Source organism: Alosa alosa, chromosome 3 (assembly GCF_017589495.1).
Source record: "Alosa alosa isolate M-15738 ecotype Scorff River chromosome 3, AALO_Geno_1.1, whole genome shotgun sequence".
In the NCBI taxonomy this organism is placed as follows: domain Eukaryota; kingdom Metazoa; phylum Chordata; class Actinopteri; order Clupeiformes; family Clupeidae; genus Alosa; species Alosa alosa.
This window is the reverse complement of record NC_063191.1, coordinates 13,200,139-13,217,638: the sequence shown is the minus strand read 5'-3', so window position 1 is coordinate 13,217,638 and position 17,500 is coordinate 13,200,139. Positions and strand designations below refer to the sequence as shown.

At 43.3% G+C, this 17,500-nt stretch overlaps 1 protein-coding gene across 1 annotated transcript in view; it reads right to left on the bottom strand.

Moving 5' to 3' along the window:
• nalcn (sodium leak channel, non-selective) overlaps positions 1 to 17,500 on the bottom strand; it is a 119,969-nt gene that overhangs the window by 60,697 nt on the left and 41,772 nt on the right. Inside the window, exons 14-17 of the mRNA XM_048240027.1 lie at positions 15,424 to 15,585; positions 10,473 to 10,664; positions 7,619 to 7,756; positions 6,181 to 6,255 (exon numbers count right to left, since the gene is read on the bottom strand). Coding sequence (XP_048095984.1) covers positions 6,181 to 6,255; positions 7,619 to 7,756; positions 10,473 to 10,664; positions 15,424 to 15,585 — 567 coding nt within the window. The remainder of the gene's footprint in view (positions 1 to 6,180; positions 6,256 to 7,618; positions 7,757 to 10,472; positions 10,665 to 15,423; positions 15,586 to 17,500) is intronic.

The following is a 17,500-nucleotide window of genomic DNA, read 5'->3' as shown; positions in this document are numbered from 1 at the left end:
AATTTGAAGTTAAAGTATTTAGCAGAAGCTTTAATTCAAAGCTTAATTCAAAGCTTGCCGGCCCTGGATCATTTATATTAGTCTAAGTTATCTAAGTCATTATAAGATTCAACCCTCTCCTGTCATTGCACATTTGGAAAATAATTGGTAGGCATGGATCCGTTTCCTGATTCATTGATTCACTATGTTTTAGCAAATGTTAAAACATTAATCTCGCATTAAGTAAAGGAGAGGCCTAGAGACACTTTTTCACTGAGAGCCACCTGGTTTTATTTTAAATTTATTTCAAATACAGTTTATTTTTTTTATAAAACATATAGAGTACCGTACCATTCCTTAAATTAGAGTCCTCTGTCAATGCCTTAAGCCTGTGGTAACATGGTTATCTGGTTATCCTTGATGCCCACCTGGGAACAACATGGGATGAAGCATTTAACATAAATCATGCTAACCAGAGAAATGGCACTCTGGTGATTTTTATGAGAGAAATCATTTCAACTTCAAGTTTGGAAAACAAACAGAAATATTCACTGATGTCACAGTGTTTTTTGTGGGGAGAACAACTTTTTAATGGGCAATAGTAAAAACGAAAACATGGAAACAAGGCAAGAACATTTATAAATGTGTAAATACATAAGGATCATGATGCTATGGATTTAATAACTCAACACTATTCATCAACATGCACTATTAATCAATATGACTCACACACAAGAAAAACAGAAGACGATAAAGTATTCAACAATGCTTCAAGCACTGCAATGCTTTGGAAACTACAATCATGGCTGAAGAGCTGATTGCTACCAGACTAGAGTTGTGCTTCTGCAGGTTTTATAACACTTAAACTCTCCAAAACACTCCAGCCTCCCTGTTAATGTGCTCTTTCAGAAACTAGGGGCTTCACGGCCCATCATACTTCATTCATATGCTAAATAGACAACCCCAAGGAGTCACATAAGTATGACAACGAAAACCATTCACAAGCATGATAAAATTATCGACATAACAATAGAGTGAAGCCAACAAACAAGCAAACAAACAACATGAACCAAAATGAAACAAAAATGACATTTGGAGTTCCAGAGACTGGACAGGATTCTTGGTTTTTCTAAAGCTGTTTTCAGACATAGGTGCGAGTCTGTGTAACGGATGCCAGCTAGCTTATCTGTGTGTGTGGAACGTTGGTAAACCTCACTCCCGACACCTCAAGAGTGCTGCTGACATGCAAGCTAGTAGCCTGGGCTTTTAGCTCAACTGTCAGCACGCTCGCCTCCCGATCAGTGCTGCTGTTTGTGGGTACGAGTCCGGGCATGTGCATGGCTGAATCTCGCAGGTTCAACACAACGCAGGTTACATCTGCTTGTTCTGACGGATATCAAGTGATTGGGCCGTATATCTGAACAACATAACCTGACATTTGGAACTCCGAACTTAAGCATCATATCGGAATCACCCGAAGGGTCGGACATCCGTTTGACAAAGGTCCGCATATAATGCGGAGGACATGTCTGAAAGCAGCTCAAGAGAGGGGACTACAGGCAAACCTGGCAACCCCAGTGGACATCTGCTGCTCTCTCTTTGTAACCTGTCCTGCACTGTGATTGCAACCAGAGGCTTTCTACAGCCAGTGATTTCAGTGTAGAGTACAGCAGGAGGTCTCCAGCCACTGGATGCTTCACACCACGACCTCAAGTCAAAGTCAAAGTCAAAGTCAGCTTTATTGTCAATTTCTTCACATGTTCCAGACATACAAAGAGATCGAAATTACGTTTCTCATTATCCCACGGTGAAGACAAGACATATTTTACCAATTTAAGTCCACAGACAAACATAACTTTCAAGTAAACAAAAAAGTAAGTAAATAAGTATATAAGAGGGCACATATAATAAAATAGACAGTCAATAAAATACTAGTGCAAAGTCAGGCCAATAAAAGGCTGGGGTAGTTCTGTTTGACCTAAGTAAGAAAGAAAGTGGCATAGTGGTGCAAGTTATGTAAGAGCAGCAGAAGTGTTGTGTTTTCAGGACAACAACAAGTTGCAAAGTGTGCAAGTGGAGTAGTGCAGGCGGCCATTGTGGGTCCAATGTCCAGGATGTTATGTAGCTGGGGGTGGGGGGAGAGGAGGGAGAGAGTTCAGCATCCTTACAGCTTGGTGTATGAAGCTGTTGGTGAGTCTGGTAGTGCGGAGGCGCAGGCTTCTGTACCTCTTCCCAGAGGGCAGTAGATCAAACAGATTGTGAGCGGGGGTGACTTGCATCACTCACAATTTTGGTCGCCTTGGCGGTGAGGTGGGTGGTGTAAATGTCCTTCAGGGAGGGGAGTGAAGCACCAATAATCCTTCCAGCTGTGTTCACTATGCGCTGCAGGGCTTTCCAGGGGCTTCAAGTCAACCAGACAGGGCTTTCAAGTCAACCAGAAGGGCAAGAGCAGCAGGGCTTTCAAGTCAACCAGAAGGGCAAGACGCTGGGTTCAGTATGACAGCCCTGCACAGTGTAACTTGCAGAGCTCTTTCCTGGTAAGAGGAAGGGTGAACCAGTCAAACACAAGCCATACACTGGCGCATCAGGAGCGTAAACACACTTCAGTATAAGTAAGTATATATACTCTTTTGATCCTGTGAGGGAAATTTGGTCTCTGCATTTATCCCAATCCTGAATTAGTGAAACACTGCACACACAGTGAGATGAAGCACAAACTAATCCCGGCGCAGTGAGCTGCCTGCAACAACAGTGGCGCTCGGGGAGCAGTGAGGGGTTAGGTGCCTTGCTCAAGGGCACTTTAGTCGTGGCCTACCGGTCGGGGTTAGAACCGGCAACCCTCCGGTTTCAAGTCCAAAGCGCTAACCAGTAGGCCACGGCACTTCAGCAGCATTTGAAGTCATTCGTGCGCCAGAATTTACCGCGGCGACTGCAGATGATGGATTTGGGAGGCAGACACACACAGATGGATCCAGAGCCAGACAGTGAGTTCTCAACTATGTCACCATTTGAGACAACACAACACACACACACACACACACACACACACACACACACACACACACACACACACACACACACACACACACACACACACTCACACACACACACGCGCACACACGTTCACACGCACATGCAGGTACAGACACAGTCACAGACACACACACACACAAAACAATGCCAGTCGGGGCGAGTTAATTATCACTCTTTGACTCAGGTATGTGTGCTATGGTACACATTGGCAGCGGGCCAAGCCCCATCAGTACGGGGTAAACACAACTCAATCTCACACTCTCACAGAGGTCTCCGCACTGAAAGCTTTACTGGTAACTGACTGCCATCCAGTCACCTGACATCTAATTTTCCAAATGCAGCATCCAATTTTCAATTAGCATAGGTTACTGGAGGGAGGTAAGCCAGCATGACGCAGGTTTTGAGGATTGTAGCATTTGCCTCAATGTTGTGTTTAATAATGGAAATAACAAAATCAATGGTAACATTCTGTTTTTTTTTTCCAACACACCCTATATCTTTCATAATTATATTTACATTTATATTATATTTATTAATTTACATGCTTGTATATTTCATTGGGCTGGATATAGTCATGGCACACAATGGACACATTATGAGAACACATTTGAGACAAGTCAGCAAAGCATTCCAAGGAAATTGAGTGAATCGGACTTCCGGTGCAACACACAACAAACAAGCATTAGCCATGTTAATCTATTCATTATTCCATCTCTGTGGATTTCCACCTGGCTGTCTCTGCAAGAAGATGTAGCTTCAACCCTGTACTCTTCACAATTCCGCAACAGCCTCCTGGCAAGTGTCAGCATTGTTCACAACACGTAATCCTGTCATATCGAAACAAGCTTCCCACAAAGCAATCCATGCCTTTGGCCCCAGAGCATGATTATGTTTACATACTGTGGTCTGATCGTATCCTCATACTGCACACGAGAGCTGCCACAGGCCTGGCCTTGCACTCTCTAGTGTAGGAGAGTTATATATAGGGCAACCCCAGCAATCCCCAAGCTCATCCACTGTTTCCAATCATCAGAACTAAAATGGAAATGTCAATTGTGTTTGGTGGCTCGGTGTCAACCATTCACTGAAACCGCAGAAAGACCAAACCTCCAAAAACGAAAACAAGCACGCGGATCAATTTTCCCAACGCAGCGGCCTTTGTTCTGTCAGCCAATCAGGCTACGGAGCAATTATCTGCCCCAAGGGGCCCGGCCATGTTACGCTGGTTTCACCATCAATACCAATGAGCTAGGGCTGATGCAAATCTGGTGCCGCAGAGCAGAGCTCTCACTGGTGCTGCTCTCAGTGTGTGTAGGAGCTCCTAAAATGGCTGCCCAGTAAAGAAGAAGACACCATGTAGTTATTCACTTGGGTGTCAGTCTGGAGACAATTTGGTCAGCCAGCTGTAGAACGCCTCACTGGACAAAAGCACAGGGGGTGGGGAAGACTCAGGAACCTCCTTGAGAGTGCTAATGTGTGATTAACTTGTCAGAGTGTAACATGCTGGTTTGTGTAATGTTGCGAAATCTAAATTAGCAGTGAATTATGTTTATCAAGGTCATTGCAAAACTCTGCTTGAAAGGACCAGTAAGAGTCAACACATCAAACAGGGTTGCCCCCAACCAAACAACAACAACAACAACAACAACAACAACAACAACATTTTGACTAACTATTATTTTCTGTGAATGGCTTGTTGTGATGGAGGTCAGCACTGAAAATTGGTTTGTTGCCAACTGTTTAGAGAAGGCACCCCCTTTTCCCTCTATTTTTGGCAGGCAAACACAATCCGGTGGTCTATTATTAGTCGGAGCCCATCTGTGTTTGAAGCACCTGTAAAATAGGCAATTTAAGCGCTGCAGCAGCCGATCACTCATCTGTGACTGGGGGATAACCAGGCTGGCCGCGTGACAGAATGGAGCGACGTGACAGGGCGATGTGGGGAAGGGGGGTACGGAGAGAGCAGGCTGTCCCTGTTTTGTTTGTTGTTGTTGCTTTTTGGTTTGTTTTCTTTTATTCTTTTTAACACCTAGGGTATAGGGATGTGGGTGGACTGGGATGGGCATTCTAGGTCCGTGGAAAAAGACACAGACTGGGTTTTAGAGGCGTTTCCTGACTATCATGTGACCACAGAAGTGGCTCATTTGCAGCTGATTGAGGGCGGTCAGTCGGTCAGATACGCTCACTGATTGATGAGTCATCCAGTGCCGTTACCACAAATCAGCCACCAGTCTTCATATGAGTATGGCACACGACTGGAAAATAGCTTTGGTAGTCATGCCATACTATTCTATGTCACCCACAAAATTAAATTAACATATTTATTTTACCTTAAAATAACAACTTCAAACTCATTTTGATGCCACAGTGACTCACAATACAGAAAATGGAGCCTCTGACATTGCCAGTGTGCGCAAGGAACGCAATGTAATGCTGTTGATGCAGGTAGGTAAGTGTTCAGCATGTTGAGAACTTGTTACTGTACTTTAAACCACAGTGCTATGTGATGCGAGGAGTTGTTATTTTCCATTTGTAGGGATGATGAAATTGTATTGCCCACGTGTGTGTGTGTGTGTGTGTGTGTGTGTGTGTGTGCCCGTGAATCAGAAATTGTGTTGCCTGCAGTGCCCGTGTGGGAGCAAAGAGAATGCAATCCTCTGGAACGCTATTTTCAGTTTAAGGTGCAACAGCTGGTTCCAGCAGTAGCTTTAGGCCAACTTTGAATCAATGACAGGGGCAAACACCCAAACAGCATGAGGTCGGATGCTGCCTAACAACTTGTGGACTAAGGGCAACATGACTCACTGGAAAATGTCCCAGATGGCCCCAAAATATCCTCTACTCAATCATCATGTAGGCACTGTAACCTGGGACGAAAGAGTGTGTGTGTGTGTGCGTGTGTGTGTGTGTGTGTGTGTGTGTGTGTGTGTGTGTGTGCGAGGATCGGACCCATATGGATTTCCATTCACTTAACAGCCATTAAGTTAAACCCATGTCAGGGAGCATGTGTTTACCTCCACAAGGTCTGAATATACAGTACAATATGGGCTCCTATTCTGAGTACCGTCATTACACAAAAATGAAGCAAATGAGTTGATTCTTGACACAGCTAATCAGGCCACTGCTAGTACTACAAAACCAGACAGGATCACAAGAAAGGCTTCTTACCTGCTTAAGCTTCTTCAGGTCTTCATCCAACTCCAAATTGTCAAGAATGACAGCCACAAACAAGCTGAGAAGGATCTGAAAAGTGAATATGCATGTGAATCTTAAAACATTCAGAAACAACACACATGTACAATACTACAAGCATGCAGCCATGATAAACCATGTGCAATGTGAAAAGGTTTTGTCCAAAATATGATTTAAATAATGTGTCAGAGAACAGACTAAATTAAACCAACAAAGGGAGACCGTGGCCAAATGGGGATGAAAGACTATTGTCCTTGTTTATACATTTTTGCAAAAGAAAACATAATTAAGCAGGAGGTCCTTGAGCTAGGAGCGGAAAAACATGAATCCATTATTGTGTCTTTCTTGAAAAAAAGCTTGTTTTAATGGAAAGAGAGGGAGAGAGAGAGAAAGAAAGAGAAAGAAAGACAGCGAGAGAGAAAGGTAGAAATAGACGAATAACAATATCCTGTTATCTGCAGGGGTCCTTCTCAGAGCCCTTTCAGACCCATCGGTCAGCGGATTGTTCTGAATGGGTAATTTGTGTTGGGTTTGGTGACTCATCGGGCCCCTGTGGCTGCGGAGAGCAGAGTGCATTAATAATGACCCTCAATGAGAGGACGCTCGAGCACGCTGCAGAATCCAGCGCCACTCGGCTGAGTTAAAGCAACCTGTCGCAGTGGACCAAAATGGACGCGTTAGCGGGAGGTGCCGGAGGGAGTGTGGCTCGTGGTCGCGTTGACCTGGGCTGTCCTAATGCAACTGTTTCCCTCCCCTTCACCAAGGAAGACTGAACACCTTCTAGCATAACGTTACTTTTGGATGAATAATGAACAAAGACTCAGCACAAAGGGTTAAAAGTGGAACTTTGACAACACTTTACTTTGTTTCTGTATTACACATTTGGCTCCACATTCAGCTGTTTCTCTTCCTAATCATATTCAAAATGATGAAATTTGTGTAATTTTATGAGGTATTTTAAAAGTCAGTCAGTCATGCTGACATAATTATGGCTAGACATGTTGTTTTCTCCATTTAAATAAACATTGTAACATAAACATTGGTTGGAGAGGCTGTTCCAGTGAAAATTGGACACAAATCTTAACACACCTACATTTAATCAACAGTAAGTGTTGGTGTGGACTTACACAGTATATCAGCTGTCATAAACTATGACTAATGACTGCCTGAGATATACAGTACAGTAGGGATCAATGATCACTAGAGCAAGGCTCCAAAATTAACCTCTCTGGGAGCTACTCAGCACTGCTGCTCTCTAGGACCCCACTGTTACCCTGGAGATTGTGTGTAATGTCCACAGACCAATCAATTCCTATTTTGAAAAATAATTTCCCCTTTTTTTCCTCTGGATTACTTTTCCTTTCCAGTAGCGCTCCAGCTCCGGCTATCGTGTGAAGAAGAAGGGTTTGTTTACCAGCGTGGCGAACAGATGGTAGAGGATAAAGTAGATGGCGACCACGGGAGCCCACACCTTCCCGACGGCCACCAGCGTCTGGTCCATGACGTCCACCCAGCCCTCCTGAGTCAGGATCTGAAACATGGACATAAAGGCCTGCACGGGCGGGGGGAAGAGAGAGAGAAAGAAAGAGAGGGGTCATAGACAGAGAGAGAGAGAGAGAAAGAAAGAGAGGGGTCACAGACAGAGAGAGAGAGAGGAGAGAAAGAAAGAGAGGGGTCACAGACAGAGAGAGAGAGAAAGAAAGAAAGAGAGGGGTCATAGACAGAGAGAGAGAGAAAGAAAAAGAAAGAGGGGTCACAGACAGAGAGAGAGAGAGGAGAGAAAGAAAGAGGGAAGGCAGAGGAAAAGGGGAAGAAAAGGGGGGGGGTGAAGAGAGCAAAGAAGATGAGTACAACCCTGTGGAGAACACATGGGCGGATTATAAACTTTCGGGCCCCTGGACCCAGATGTATTAAGGGCCCCCCACTAATTGTCATATATGTGGGAGGGGGGGTTTGGGGGTCCTCCCCCAGAATTTTTTTATTTGTTTGATGTGATTTCCTGTATTCTGGTGCATTTTGGGGATGGCCAATACTAAATTCAATCAGATTCATAGCCTACATCCTGATTTGTTGACATTGAGGCAATGATTCCATGCAAAGGCTTGGGCTTCAGGGCCCCCTGACCCCTTGGGCCCCTGGGCCTGGGCCTGGGCCTGGTAGGCCCGTGCAGTAATCCATCCCTGGGAGAACACAGCCCTCCTCATTAGCCAGCCTTGGCATTTGCTGCCTGCTCACCATAAGCAACACAACAAAAAGGGTTGAAAATGTCAAATGCCTCCTTCAAGACTCTTGAGCCTTTAGACATGCTGAGGAGGCCACTTGAAGCGCGCAGTGCCACGGCTACCACACAAGTGCCGCGAATGCCATCATAATGCCAGGGTATGCCATAATGCCAGGGTATGCCATCATAATACCATGTGCAGCCTTTTAAGGATGCTCTAGAAGAATCTCTGCTTTTAAATCATTGTGTGCATCACTGAGAGAACAAAAGAAAGAGGGAAGACACAAAGAGGAGGAAAAAAAGTCACCATGTTTATCTCCCAGAAAGTGCTGTGCAATCACTGTGCACCAAACAAGACTCTCAAATCACATAATAGATCTCCATTGTCTATGCAAGGATTTAATGTGCAGTCGCTAATTAGGCTATCTCTTTTTCAGCTCATCCAGTCGAGGAACAACAATGCTAAATGTCTCAAAATCACCTCTTTAAATTGGCTGCTTTTATGGCAGCAATTTGAGGTGACAATAATGTAAGAGATGTGGCACTGTGGCTTTCAACATTAACTCGATGACATTGCTATAAACATTTCATTAAAAACATAAAATGCAGGTGTATGAGGATGTTGTGTTGATTTAGCCAATATACTAAATTTTGGAATTTTAATTACTTTATGAGTATACCATTTACTTGCTGAGGGCTTCATAGCATCTGCACAAAGACATAGGAATTTGTGTCTGAAGTCTACAACCACCTTCAGTGACATCACAGGAAGAAGACATTTGGCAGGAGAAAGTAGGCTATTCTATATTTCTGTTGCTCTTTTGAAAGTAGCAAAGCCGAGAGAGAGAGAGAGAGAGAGAGAGAGAGAGAGAGAGAGAGAGAGAGAGAGAGAGAGAGAGAGAGGGGCAGACAGAAGCAGAGAAAGAGAGAAAAAGAAAGAGGAAATTAGAGAAAGAGTGACGGAAGAAAGTGGACGGATCCAGAGATGGACAGAGACAATGAGAGATAGAAAGAGAGAGAGAGAGCAAGAAAGACAGATAGAGAGAGAAAGAGCGAGATAGTGTGAGGCTTTACCCATAAATGGAAAGAGAGAGTGAGAGACAGACAGTGAGAGAGAGAGAAAGAGAGAGATAGTGTGAGGCATCACCCAGAGACAGAAAGAGGGACTGAGAGACAGACAGCGTCACAGAGAGAGAGAGAGAGAGAGAGAGAGGCAGAGAGGGAAAGGGAGGTCAAATGAAGGTCTAGAGCCCTCCATTTCACCTGGGCTGTTCAGTATGGCTGGTCACACTCACTCAGACACTCAGTCACTCACCACCACACACCCACATCAGCTCCGCAACAGGTCCAGATGGAGGGGAGGAGGCAGGCTAGGTAAATAAACCTTATTATATTATATGGCTATCAGGCCATCTGGATGGAAAAGGTTGTTTGGAGGAACCGGTCAGTGTGTCTCATAATACAGGGATGATTGGATTCTCTCCACTAGCTGCCAAACGAGAGGGATAAAAAGAGTTGGCTAATGCTAGAGAGGAAGGAGAGACGAGCTATCTCAGACTGTAGCAAAGAGCAAAGCAGAGGGCTGCCATCTGCTAACACACGAGGATGTGCAACAGGATGCATGGATGTCTTAACTAGAGGTGTAACAAATCCACAAAAAAACAACATTTGCATACCGAAGTCTTTATGTTTGCAATTATCAAAGGTCATGAAGGAAGGGATGAAAATGACTTTGCATGCATGCAATTAGACCATGTCTATCCATAAGGCACTTAGCCCTGGTGTTGTTTTAAGAGTCAATGATGATGTGAATGTCGATGGCGATGAAGTAAATGTTATTATGCTAAACTGCATAGAAAGGAAAACCTGAAATGTGATTACACTCCAAAAGAGTGCCCCCATTCACAAAGTTTGTGATGAATAATCATAGACTTAAATAAGGTGAATGATAGATTGTTTCTTCAATGTAAAATGTTGTTGTTGTTGTGGATGTTATGTGTGTGTGTGTGTGTGTGTGTGTGTGTGTGCATGTGCGTAAGCATATTACCCTGGGAAAGGTGGTGAAGCGGTCCAGTTCCTCTACGAAGCAAAACATCTGAAGGCTGATGGCGGACATGACGATGAGGAGACTGGCCGTGAACACACACAAGCTGCCCAGCTTCTTCCCCGGACCGAAGATCTTGTACACAAAGTCCTCCAGCGCAGGAGAGATCTTAATCAGACGCACCACTCGTAGCACCTAGGACAACACACACTCTCTGTAGGGATTTGCATACTTTGGACACATGGAGAACTTATGGCCTGGGCTATATGATGAGACGTTAGATATGATGCAAAACATCTGCTCCATAAAAGAAATAAAACCCCCTAGAAATATAATAAATGCAGGTATGATGAGACTGCAAAACATCTGCTCCATAAAATAATAATAAATAAAAACCCCTAAAAATGAAAACTGAAAATGAAAAATGAAAAAATATTTTTTGTTCAGTTCAGTTCATCTTTACTTGCCATTCCCCCAGGTACAAGTACAGTACATATTCTTTGGAATTCTTGTGTGGGTCTCACAGTCACAAATATTGATGCAGTAATATTTTGATTATTTTAGTAAACATAATATAATCATATAGGTATATTACTATTGCATATTCTTACCATAATAATTGATATGACTAATAACAATAATAATTAAAAACCTAAAAACTGAATCTGCTGGAATGTCGTTTCATGACGCCTATTCTCACCCAAACAAACAACAACAATAAAGAGTGATACGCAGGGCTGCTGATTTTATTGACATAAAATGGAGGAAGCGGCAGCAGAAATAACATGGTTGTGCACTATTTTTGTGTTTAGACCAGAAAACCCAAATTGCTATCGGTGACAATATATCATCAAAGGCCATGCATCTTGGTCAGGGTTTGATAACAGGCCATGGATAACTATTGATCCTGGGAGGTTCAGCCCTGGTGCTCTCTAGCACACATTCCCAAACTGCCTCTGGCTATTAACCCTTAAAGGTGTAGGTTTTTGAACATTCTAAGTTCCGCAACAATTGAAGGTTCTAAAATTCTATGTTGAATTTAATGAACCCAGATATTCTTTAGAACGTTCATTTCTCAACATTCCCATCACACCGGTGTGACGGTACTCCTTTAAGGGTTAAAAAAATAACCTTTCATTTTTTCATCATTTGTTTCTGATGTTTCTTCCCAACTTCCACTATGTGTCAAGCACAATGTACAACCTACAAATGCTGAAGGTCACAGATTATCACATTAAAATATTCTAAAACAATGTTTTCAAAAGAAACAAGCGCCTCAGTATCTGAGCATTTTGAATGAATGATGTTCACTGCAGACACATCTAAAGGCAATCTCAGATCCTCCAGCTCTCATTATTATTTTTCTTCAAGGCCATTTTGTTTTTTTTCTTGCAGCATGGCGATTCCAGTGGGCTTTTATGCTTTAATCTAACTCAGTGGGCCTTAATCTAACTCAGCTTTCTGCCTTAAAATGCTTCACTCACCAGTTTTGTCTGAGACAGATGAGTCAAACTAGGTGGATAGTTCGACAATTACAATTTGCATCGACACAGAATTTCTCCCTGCGATCAGGTTTCTAACATGTCTTACCTCCCTAACACATGACTTGAGCTTCTCAAAGTTGTTATGTGTTGTTTAATTCTTTAAGGCACAGACTTCATTTCATTGAAATCGATTTTGTCATATTATGACAAAAAAAAACGCACAAACTTAATTTCATTGAAATCGATTTCGTCATGTCTTGACAAAAAAAAAATGGAAACAGTGGGACATGTTCTGTCAGACAAGAGGATCTCTTCCGAAGAAGACACGGTGTCTTTATGAGTCACCACAGATGATCTGGGGCGATAAAGGAGTGAAGATAATTACTTCTGCTGCGGGACTGGGGCTCTGAAGGGCTCTTCAGTCTCTAATCCTGAACACCATGGCTCCATCGCAATGGGTTATGAAGGTCATGCTTCCTCTAATAACATACCCAGGATATCTGGTTAAATTGTACTTCTCTAATCATTACGTTCAGACTGTTTATATATGTCACCTCAGTAAAGATGGTGAAAGTACTGAAATTTACATAAGACATTCTGCCTGCTACAACGGACTGTCCACATGTTGAGAATTTCATCAGTTCAACATTTCAAGACAAACTTTGAAAATGGTCTATTTCTATAGTATCGAAAGGTGATAACATTACAGGACATGAAAGCTACTTTTCAAAGAGAATAAATGGGCTTTAATACGTCTGGAACATCAAAACTGCATGATGAATTTATTGAAATTCACTGTGGAGAATTTGAAATGACAGTTATTATTAATTATGTTTTCTACCGTGTGACAAAAAGTGTCTTTGACTTTGACTTTTACGGGCTTTTCCCAAATCACAGAAGAAACATCGAAGCAGCGGTATAGTAGCAGATAATCAGGCAAGTCTTATTTAAATAAACTCCCGATGCACTTACAAACTTTCTAATGCCTCGTTATTGGACTAAAGGTCATAGTTGTACTACTGCAGAAGTTTCGTACCATTCAGGGCATTATTAGTGGGGTAATTTATGTTAAAAGTTGGTACCATTACGACTGCAGAAACTCATTAGTTTCTGACAGTGCTACTCGACCAGGGTTCAACCAAGGGAAAACAGGTTCTGGGAGGGTGTTTGGCTCGGGGTCATTGTGCAAAGTACCCTAGGATGAAATTACTCCAAACCATGTCCTTCTCCTCAATCACCCAACACAATGCAACACAACGCAAGAGCACTAAACAGTGTAAACAATTGTATGCATTATAGAATATGTTCAACTGTATGAATTTGTATACATGTAAAGTATATCTGCACTGCATGTGTGTGTGTATTTGTGTGTGTATGTTGTGTGTGTGTGTGTGTGTGTGTGTGTGTGTGTTTGTGTGCAGGAGACCGAACAATCAAGCGAGGACTCCCATGCAAATGTTTGCGTATTCTCCATGCGATCTCCCCACTGTAAAAGTGATGGAAATGCCTGAGCCATCTAATCGACGGGTTAAACTGGCGGACATTAATATCCATGTGCCACTCTCTGCCACTCTGTGTCTTGACAGCCGACTCAGTGATTGAACCAAACAGAGCCAAAAGGGGCTTTTAATTTGTATTAATGGATGCATGGTCACAGACCAGCAGAGGCTGGCGGTACCACATGAAAGCAGGGCTTCACTTTGCCTACCTTATTACCCATGCCAGGTCTGTGCATCTAATACTGATCCTTTTTGGCAACAAATTGAGGGAAACAAACCAGAGTGCTTCTTTTTAGATTGGCATGCTAAGCATGATAGCAAAATTCTATTTTTGGTTGTATTGCTAATTAGCCATGATACGGCTAATTGGCAACGCCTTGGCATCGCGTATGGTGCTAAATTAAGCTGCACTAAAATGTCTGTGCTGGTATTTGCCTAAAACTGCTGTAAGCATAGGCTAATGTAGACAGGCATCTAGCACGGGCGCAGTTGTTCATTTTGTTATTTATATATTTTTGTCATTTTGTTATTATTTGGTGATTGCCCTAATGTTCATGTACTGTAGTTTGGATGCCTATTCCAACCTGGTCCATTGAATTCTGAAAGCCAACTTCCCAAATAAAAAATAACTAAAATCTTAAACATATAAGGAAGCATTTAACTCAAACTCTTTGGGTCCAAAGTCTTACAGTCTCTTCAGTATACCACTTCATATTTTTTGAATATATGAACATTTATTTTTTTCTCTCTAGAATTTGGTTTGGGAGAATTGTAGCTGTTCTGCTCCAAAAGTCCCTCCACAACAATTATATACACAACAATATCTAATCAAATAAGCATTCATAAACCTGCTACTTTGATGAGGTGTGAAACCTGCCATCAATGACACCACAAGTAGAGGAAGTGGCAAAATATTGATTGACGACACATTGTCACAGGGGACATTTTCATTGCCTCAAAGGTAAAAATAAATTGAGTCATATATTTGGGGCTGTTCTTGATGGATTGAGCACTTAAGCATGTCATTGCCTGTAGACCAGTCGAAAACCACTGCCCTTCATGGCATGCTCTCTGGGATATGAAATGGGTGGGGGGCAAAGTGTTTGGGGGCAAAAGAAATAGAAAAATGAATGTATTTATTTTGCAGTTGGTTTGTGCCCCTCAGTATTAATGGGATAGCCGTGAGAGTTACTACAAAGGACAAGTTACAGGGCAACTAGGGGATGATGAGGCCTTGTGGCCTCGGTAAATGTTTTCTTATCTCATCCTATTGTATGTGTACTTCCTTTTACTTACTAAAGTTGTCAAGGATTTTTTAAAGGACAGAGAAAAAGGCCCCAGCCGTGGCGCAACTGGCTGGGGCACCTGCACCATATGCCGGCGACCCAGGTTTGATTCCCGCCCCTTGGTCCTTTCCGGATCCCACCCCGAGACTCTCTCCCACTTACTTCCTGTCACTCTTCACTATCCTATCGCATTAAAGGCATAAAAGCCCAAAGAATATACTTTTAAAAAAAAAAAAAAAAGGACAGAGAGAAAAAAAACTCCAGTGACGTGTTTCAGCTCCACCTGGATGTAGCTGATCTAAGAGAATATTCTAGATGTGTCTGGACAAAGGTGAAGTGGGTGTCTTGGAAGTTGTAATTTAGAGTGCAAAAACTCACAATTGTATTTACACATAGAGGAAAAAGGGGTGACATTTTGGTAGCAGTGCAGAGTGAAATAATTGTGGGCCAATACTGTATATCCACTGTACCTGGAAGTAGGGAGTGGTAAACATGCAAGCTGTACCTGGAAGTAGGGAGTGGTAAACATGCAAGCTGTACCTGGAAGTAGGGAGTGGTAAACATGCAAGCTGTACCTGGAAGTAGGTGAACTGAGAGTGGTAGAGGTGTGTGATAGCATGAAAGCTGTACCTGGAAGTAGGTGAACTGAGAGTGGTAGAGGTGTGTGATAGCATGAAAGCTGTACCTGGAAGTAGGTGAACTGAGAGTGGTAGAGGTCGGGATAGATGTGGAGGGTGGTGCCCATCACTAGCAGGGACTCAAACTTGTGCAGCGAGGAGCTGATGTAGCCGGTGAATCCCAGACACCAGATCTTCAGCATGGCCTCCAGGTCAAAAAAGCAGCGAAGCTGCAAGTGACCACACAAGACCAGGGCTTCAGATACCTCAAAAATACAACAGAGGGTGTGTGTGTGTGTGTGTGTGTGTGTGTGTGTGGGTGTGTGTGTACAGTGTGTGTGTGTGTGTGTGTGTGTGTGTGTGTGTGTGTGTGTGTGTGTGTGTGTGTGTGTTGAGAGAAAGTGGAATAGAACATTATGTTCAATATTCCAATATGTGGATTAATGTTCTGCATTTCTCATTAGTTGGTCACTTTGATACTAAAAGTATGATTCTATGTAATGACTGTATGATATCTGTACTGTCCATGCATATATCTGTGTGTGACTATGTATTTAGTGGGCAGCCGTGGCCCACTGGTTAGCACTCTGGACTTGTAACCGGAGGGTTGCCGGTTCGAGCCCCGACCAGTGGGCCACAGCTGAAGTGCCCTTGAGCAAGGCACCTAACCCCTCACTGCTCCCCGAGCACTGCTGTGGTTGCAGGCAGCTCACTACGCCAGGATTAGTGTGTGCTTCACCTCACTGTGTGTTTCACTAATTCACGGATTGGGTTAAATGCAGAGACCAAATTTCCCTCACGGGATCAAAAGAGTATATATACTTATACTTTAGATAAGCGGGAATATTATGACTTTGCAGTGTTTCACTGTTCTGCATGGCTGCGCCAGTAGCTATCTGCTCCGGATTGCCAGGTTGCCACTAATCAGAGTCTAATTCAGTGTAGTCCACGTGAGATGGGATGACCAACACCATCTCCCGTCAGCCTGGAAGGATACTTAAACCCTAACTATTTCCTAGTCTAGTTAGAGCAGCTGATGGATCTTTAGGTGAAGTCATACTGTCTCTCCCTTGATGCGCATCATTGTAAATAAACTCTGTTCCTGATTTTTCATACTATTGGTCTGATTGGGTCTCTAATCATCTGTGGTATCAACATTACCATCATTGTGTGTGTGTGTGTGTGTGTGTGTGTGTGTGTGTGTGTGTGTGTGTGTGTGTGTGTTTGTGTTTGTGTGCGTGTGTGCGTGTGTTTGTGTGCGTGTGTGTGTGTGTGTGTGCGTGTGTGTGTGTGTGTGTGTGTGTGTGTGTGTGTGCGTGACGTAGAAAAAGATACAGCGAGAGAGAGAGAGAGAGAAAAGACAAGAGAGAGAGAATGGTCCATGTGATTTATATGTGTATACCATGTAAGGTCTGCACTTCTTTCACACACACACACACACACACACACACACATATATATTCTCTCTCTCTACTGGCACAATACACAGTGTAACAGCAAGACACAGGCTATTACCGTAAATGTGTTTCCTGCACAAAATCACCAGCTAATTTCCTGCCATTTCCCATTGAGTCCCTTCCATAAAATGAGGCAAAGGGCAGAGTGAACCCAGAAGGGTGAACACAGCATATGAGAAAGAGAGAGAAAGAGAGAGAGACAGAGAGAGAGAGAGAGAGAGAGAGAGAGAGAGAGAGAGAGAAAGAAAGAGAGAGAGAGGAACAGATATGGCATATGCGAGAGAAAGACGGGGCGAGAGAGAGAGATGGCGAAAAGGAAAAGACAAGGAGGAAATAATTTGAAAGAGCCATTTTCCCCTCCTCTACCCTCCCTCCCTCTCTCCTCACCTAGCCGGGGCTGATGGGAAATAAATAATGAAGTGGATTAATGATGATCTAGAGCGTGGCGGCAGGTTGGTGAATATCAGGGGTGCTTCCCTGTTCTTATCTCTAGCCTTCAGCTGTGAGGAGGTGGGTGGTCTCACTCCCCTACACCTCTCTGTTCCCAACACACCGCCTGCATACTGATGCCCCACACACACACACTCACACTCACACGCACACTCACAATCACACACACACACACACACACACACACACACACACACACACACACACACACACGCACACACACACACAAAACCAGGAA